The sequence below is a fragment of the Asparagus officinalis genome, chromosome 7 (assembly GCF_001876935.1).
Source record: "Asparagus officinalis chromosome 7, Aspof.V1, whole genome shotgun sequence".
Classification (NCBI taxonomy): domain Eukaryota; kingdom Viridiplantae; phylum Streptophyta; class Magnoliopsida; order Asparagales; family Asparagaceae; genus Asparagus; species Asparagus officinalis.
The window spans coordinates 7,638,654-7,646,031 of NC_033800.1; the positions used below are offsets into that span (position 1 = coordinate 7,638,654).

The 7,378-nt window shown below is 34.8% G+C and overlaps 1 protein-coding gene across 1 annotated transcript in view; it reads right to left on the reverse strand.

The window, feature by feature from the left end:
- LOC109848332 overlaps positions 284-7,378 on the reverse strand; it is an 18,967-nt gene continuing 11,872 nt past the window's right edge. Inside the window, exons 9-18 of the mRNA XM_020417780.1 lie at positions 6,448-6,524; positions 6,136-6,202; positions 4,736-4,801; positions 2,371-2,478; positions 2,139-2,269; positions 1,889-1,955; positions 1,708-1,775; positions 1,539-1,632; positions 1,098-1,162; positions 284-963 (exon numbers count right to left, since the gene is read on the reverse strand). Of these exons, the coding sequence (XP_020273369.1) occupies positions 507-963; positions 1,098-1,162; positions 1,539-1,632; positions 1,708-1,775; positions 1,889-1,955; positions 2,139-2,269; positions 2,371-2,478; positions 4,736-4,801; positions 6,136-6,202; positions 6,448-6,524 (1,200 nt within the window). The 3' untranslated portion in view covers positions 284-506. The remainder of the gene's footprint in view (positions 964-1,097; positions 1,163-1,538; positions 1,633-1,707; positions 1,776-1,888; positions 1,956-2,138; positions 2,270-2,370; positions 2,479-4,735; positions 4,802-6,135; positions 6,203-6,447; positions 6,525-7,378) is intronic.

Consider the following 7,378-nt stretch of genomic DNA (forward strand, 5'->3'; position numbering starts at 1 on the left):
TTTTGGGGGTGGGGGCTGAAAACTCTTTATATACTTGGGGTAATTTGGGGGGAAGTTGGGTATTTGTCCCACAATTACCCCAACAAACCAATAACACCACAAAGTTGGCTCCAGTTCCAATTACACCAATGAATAACACCAAAAAATGGTGTTCCAAAAATTATCCCATTATCCCAATAATTACACCAATGAATAACCCCCCTCAGGGAATATAATGGAGCAGAGAACACCTGGAGCTATGGTTTTCAGGCCCACCTCATATTTACAACAGTATGTTTCTGAGTGACATGAAACAAATTTGAACAAATAATACAGATTTACTTGTTATTGTTACATATAAAAGAACAGAGTCTTTCGAAAAGTAATCTCAATTTATACAAATAAAAGGGTTAATAGTGTATTACATCAAATGCACTTTTTTTCCTGTGTGGATACCAGTAAAATGTTTGAAACAAGATACTGGTGTTTTTGTGTAGCATAAGTATCATATGAATCATCCTAGGAGGCTATTTATTTCCTTCTGATCTAAGCTCCTGCTCAAGTTCATCAAACTCCCAGCCTCCAATCTCTTCGTTTGAATAGTCTCTTCCTGGTTCTCCAAATTCTAGTTCAAAGTTTGCCAGTTCTGATTCTGTATCAACCGGCCGATCTGTTGTTGATTTTGGGGAGTTTGCTGCCCTAGATTTAGGAGAAGCTGCTTGTGGAGCATGAGCTCGACTCTTCTCTATTTTCTTTTTGGGTGATATCATCTTATCTTCATGGGCCTCAGATCCCGATGAACTTCCCTGTGTCATTTTATCTTCAGCGACCGCGGCTCCTGATGAACTTTTCTGTAACTTATCAGATGGGACTGGCTTTTCTTCAGGAAATTCAATCTCCAGTGTCGGCCTCTCGATGGATTCAAATTCTACTCTCATTTTATCAATGGCGTCTAGTAGTTCTTTGACCTCAGGATCATCTCTCCTGATGAAAATTATCACAAATTACTTCTGATAGGAAAACAAAACATTTGTTCACAAGATAAAAACATGGCTATATGACATATTAACCAGGAGAAAAGCAAAAAACGACAATGAACATATTAGCAAAGTCGATACCTTTCTATATTCCCTTGCTGAAATAGCTTCTTCATGTAATCAACCACACTGAAAGCAGTAACTACCTGTAAACATTGTTTATGATATTATTAGGCAGATGACATAGTCATTAAATGTTACAATACTCCATTCTTCAAAACCATCTCATAATGAAATTGCCAATAACAAAGTCATTAGACATTACCAAACTATTCTTCAAAATCATCTTAATAATGAAGTTACGAGTTACTAAATATTGTAAGACTACATTCTTCAGAACCATCTTAACAATGCGGTGGCTTAGGTCTTAAGATCAGTCGGTTGTTTTTTTACTACAAATGTGTGAAACTCATTTGAAAGAAACGAATTAAATAGATCAGTTTCATTGCTTTGTTCGAGCACGATAAAGATTGTTAAAGCAAAATACAGGTACCATTATCCATAAAGTGGGAAATTATAAACCTTTGTTTCTACGCTCAAATATTCCTCCTCAAGAAGTTTCTTTGGGTTTGATTCCATTGATATCTCAATATCAGCATCTGAAATCAGCTCTGACCTACATATGATGAAGAAAAACAATTTACATTTTATCTATCATCATAATTTGAGATGAGATTCAAAGATAACACACCTCTCCTTGAATTGGTTTAAGTTTTCCACAAATGTTCTAATTCGACTAATGGAAGGTCCAAGCTCTTCCTAGAGAAGACAATGTTGAAGCCAATGAGAAACCACAGTGGTTCAATGATTATAAAAGTGGAAAGAGCATTGTTTATATAAATTCTATAGAGGTCAAAGGAAAAAATCATTACCTTCAATACCAAAAGGTGATACTTGACCAACTTCACAAAAGAGTTCCCACATTTCTCCAGGTCATCCCTTCAATACCGAAAAATAATTTCAGTGAGAATTGTAAACAAGCCAAAATCTGTAAAAGTCAAGTTCCTGGTAAAATCTTATATCTGAGACAGTAATCATGGCAGTTCAACGTGCTTCTATAGCAATTAGACAATTAGGTGTTGGAAATGGTAAAAGGTGCAGGTCTATAAACAGAAAGAGTACTTTGTCTGCTTCTCCTTCAGTTCTATGTACGAGGAGTGGAGTATCCAGGTATCTTCCAAGAAATTTATCCATGTATGAACAATTTCAGATTCGATCTTACATGAAGCAACAGATTTTGACAGTTCATCTTCCTGAAATTCAAACTTGATGTTAGAAAATTATTTGGCATAAGATCTATTTGAGAGAATTGCTAGTATTCTTGGAGAAGAAACAAGCAAGGATGATATCAAACCTTTGTCTTCAAATGCAAAACAATTTGATTGCTTGCTTCATCAAACTGGTCCCTCTCCTCCCTGGCCTTGTTCAAACGTGACGTAGCAGCAGATAAAGAAATATTGACCTACATTAACAATTAGCATAAAATCATATCACCAACCTGCAGACTATCAAATTTGATAAGCTAAATATAAGCCTGGATTTCAGAAAGTATATGCATGATGAAACTTCAGTGTTGACTTACGCAGAACAATTACAGACATAAAGCTAGTCAAACACTTCATTGCCCCTTTTACAAGAAGAGCTTTCTGGGGTCAGACCCTCTCAAACAGCCTGCGTGTATCCTCTTTGTTCATGAATCATTCGTATTGAATGGAAGTCTCATATCCCTTAGTGGAATATCCAGAAATGGAAAAGATGATTTCAACATGTTAGGTTGATAATGTGTTAAATGTCAATGCTGCACCCAAGCTAGTAAGATGGGCACATTCCATTAAAGGATTTTTATAGTTGTCGTAATAATCTTGCTAGTTGTGTAAGGTTGGTGAACCTAGCATTCTTTTATATTTGTTTCTGTTAGAATATAAAATATAACCCTCAATTCCTCACCACAACTTCAGAGTTTTGGTGTAATGGTTAGGGACTTTAACAAGGTATCAAACCAACCCAGGTTCAAATCCCACTGACCACGAATCTAATGCGGATTTTATAAAAATTGATACAGCTCTGTGCATACCGGTTTCAGCCCATAAAAAGAGCCCTCGACCTGTGGGCGCATGTTAGAATATAAAAATAATAACCCTCAAATCTCACCACAACTTCGGAGTTTTGATGTAACGGTTAGGCCCTTTAATAGTTTCATTAACATAAAAACATCAGTTTTGAGGTTGTAGCTAATAACATAAAGAAGAAAGAAATCGGGCATGTGCTCAAGACCGCAATAAACTTGTTATAAAAGTATGACACTAAGTTGCATGGAATCGGGTACGGGTACTGGTACGGGTGCGGGACACGGCAAAACTGTAAAATGTTGGGTACGAGGACACGACTACATATATATATATATATATTGAATTAATAATATACATGAGATAATTTTTTTCCGCTTCATGTATATCATTAGAATTAAAATTTCGATCATATTTTTGAGTTTATTTTATCATATTGATTATCGTGAATTGTAAACTACTCATTTTTTTACTAGACATCTAAACGACCCATTAACTATATAGTTTTGAACTTGGGTATGAACTGAAACGAACCCGACCCGTATCCCATTAGTTTCAAAAGACGGATGTGAAGTGTAAGCTTTACGTCCAGGAAGTCTTTGACAGGAAGTCTTTGACAAGTGTTTTAAATTAACACATATATAACCTAGAATTCTTTTATATTTGTTTCTGTTAGAATATAAAATATAACCCTCAATTCCTCACCACAACTTCAGAGTTTTGGTGTAATGGTTAGGGACTTTAACAAGGTATCAAACCAACCCAGATTTAAATCCCACTGACCACGAATCTAATGCGGAATTTATAAAAATTGATATAGCTCTGTGCATACCGGTTTCAGCCCATAAAAAGAGCCCTCGACCTGTGGGCACATGTTAGAATATAAAAATAATAACCCTCAAATCTCACCACAACTTCGGAGTTTTGATGTAACGGTTAGGCCCTTTAATAGTTTCATTAACATAAAAACATCAGTTTTGAGGGTGTAGCTAATAACATAAAGAAGAAAGAAATCGGGCATGTGCTCAAGACCGCAATAAACTTGTTACAAAAGTATGACACTAAGTTGCATGGAATCGGGCACGGGTACTGGTACGGGTGCGGGTACGGGACACGACAAAACTGTAAAATGTTGGGTACGAGGACACGACTACATATATATATATATATATTGAATTAATAATATACATGAGATAAATTTTTTCCGCTTCATGTATCATTAGAATTAAAAATTCGATCATATTTTTGAGTTTATTTTATCATATTGATTATCGTGAATGGTAAACTACTCATTTTTTTACTAGACGTCTAAACGACCCATTAACTATATAGTTTTGAACTTGGGTATGAACTGAAACGAACCCGACCCGTATCCCATTAGTTTTAAAAGACGGATGTTAAGTGTAAGCTTTACGTCCAGAAAGTCTTTGACAGGAAGTCTTTGACAAGTGTTTTAAATTAACACATATATCGTCTAATTGAGTACATGTTGTAATAAATGCATGCATATATTCAAGAAGTGTCCATGAAGTTTGGGTACGGGAAAGTGTTTGGTATGTGTCCGGTACGGGTACGGCTTCAATAATGAAGTACCCGGGTAACAATAGGATGACACTGAAAGAAAGTAGAAAAGTATGCAAAAAGAAGAACAACCTTCTTGAGTTCAGCTTCAAGTTGATCTCTTTCCTTCTCCAGTCCAGCAATCTCAGCAACTAACTCCTGCAAGATGATGAAAAACTTACCTTTTTATTTTAAAAATTAACCTCCAATTCTTGCTATTTGATAGACATCAGATCATGCAATACTTGCAAATAGGTACACCAAGTTCCCCCAAAATAAAAGCAAAAGATGACGTAGGTCATTTCCCTTTTTGAATCAGACTCTTCGCATTTCTACTCCTCAAACTTTGTTACTTGAAAGGAACTATCAAAAATTTGTGCTATTTGTCAATTTACCACAAAATTATATAGTGACACATTAATCTGTCTCTCCCTGTCACTGTTAGAGAATTAGAGTGTCATATTAGCTTTTTTTTTTGTTAAAAAATATTAAATTAGAACTAATCTACCTGTACTTTATTTAGTTAAATACAGTCCATAATATAGTTTCGCTCCCATGATTTCTTTTACCCATACTTTATTTACGTTAACCCAGTCACCCAATATTTGTTTTGTCGCTCCTTTGGATTCTACCTCACCCCTCTACTCAACAACCTGTACTTCATTTACTTAAACGCAGTCACATCATAATAGGCTCCCCAGAATATTAGGCCACCAATATCAGATATTTCTTAAGAAAATAATCAACCTTAGCTACTAATGATATACTATAGCACTAATGCTGGATATAGAAAAAGTGGCCCTAGGCATCCTGATGTACAAGTTAAAAAAAACCATCTTTTCACATTGTATGAAACCTAATTCACCATGTTTCTTTTAAACTCAATCTCTTAGAAGGAACAGCGAAAGCAAAAGAAAAAAAAAGAAAAGAAAAAGAAGAACTCCAAGGAAAAAAAGAACTCGACATTCAGGGTATTAACAACCATGATCATGAATATTCAAAGCAATACAATCTATCATCAGGACCATTATAACCCAGTATGTTTGGATTAAATTCTTTGCAAGCACCAGAAAACTTGGACAAGGAGAATATCCTCAACAAGTATAATACAATCTTTTGCAATATGTACCAATACAAAGTACTTAATATCTGCTTTTCCATTATGCACAATAAATAATAACTTAAATCTTGCTCAGACAGGATCTTAGGCAAGCATAAGCACTTTCACTTGTGTACATCAATGATCAGATGAATTAACTCAGAAATCAGGAAAGGAATAACAAAAAGATGCCCATGGTTCCTACCAACTTAAAATATTAAATCTAGTAACTTGTAATGTAACTAAACAAAATATCAAGCAGAACTAGCATGAATAAACATTGTAAATTAAATATTTACTGGACATAATTATATAGATGTCAGAGAGAAAAATTCTCTGTGATCATCATTTCACATTAGTCTAACAAAAATTCTGACTTATATGAGTAAAATACCTTCTCAACTTCACCAACTTCCTTTTCTTTGACAACACGAAAGTTGAGAGCTTCTTCCTTTTGATGCCTGTTCTTAGAAAAGATAGCGCAACAGTTCAGATATGTAACAATTGTTTGCTAAATTTTTAGCAGCTACTAAATAAATCTGATGATCAAACAGGTTCCCAGTAACATATATCTTTTATAATCAGAGATAATGAATGATGGTTTTTCTTGCCAAGAAAAAGGTAATGTAACAGAAAATCTCTCACATAATAGGTTGCAGACAGCACATATAATTAGCAATACAGTAACTTTTGTTAGTTATATAACCTGTGATCTTCAATACGCTTTTCTGCTTTTGCCGAAGAATTGGAAAGAGAGACTGCTAAAACTTTCAACTTCTCAACCTGCCATTCAGGCAAAGCGGATAATATTAATAAATAAAATACTGAAAATATGACAAAAAAATAAAAGAATCACTTATTTGCACTGCAAAAAGTTAATCATATCAAAATTGTAGATTAAACAAAGAAAAAAAATTATATGATGCCTAGACGATTCATGGTTCAAATTGCACAATGTTGGGCTATTGGGAAACAGCACGTCTGGGAATGACTGTAGTTAAAATAAGAATGCTAGAATTGATGAGTTGCGAGATGTTAAAAGATGAGACAAGAAATGATTGCATTCACAAGTTAGAAGTAGCTCAAAAAGGATACAACAATGGAGGATACGTTAGATGGTCTGAGGATATGCAATGCAGATTATAATGTAAGGTGAAGTGATGAAGCAAGAGGACTAGGAATAGACCTGATATGTCATGGATTGAGGCAGTTGTAAGAATCCGATAGCTCTGCTAATTTACTAGAGATATGGAAGCAGCTAGTTCTAACTAATATTGAGGAGTTCAATACTTTATGGGAAAATTATGTATACAGCCAACCTCAAGGATCTGGGTAGACTTCGCTGTTAAAGCTGTGTTTTCTGGGGCCAATCACAGAGAAAACTTCAAAAATGAGAAGGCCGGTTATCAATCTTACCAAACACAAACATGTGTCAAGATTTCTTGGGAATAAAAAGATCAAAAAGAGGCGTCCCTAGAAAACCGAGCAAGGTAGTGGATTAGTAGGAAGATTTACCTTATTGGTCATTCAGTTTCTTCTTATGCAATTATGAAATTATTTTCGAGCAGAAACTTTGCTGTAGCTTACAGTTTCGTAAATGGAAATTATAATAAAACAAAACTGCAAAAAGCAATGGC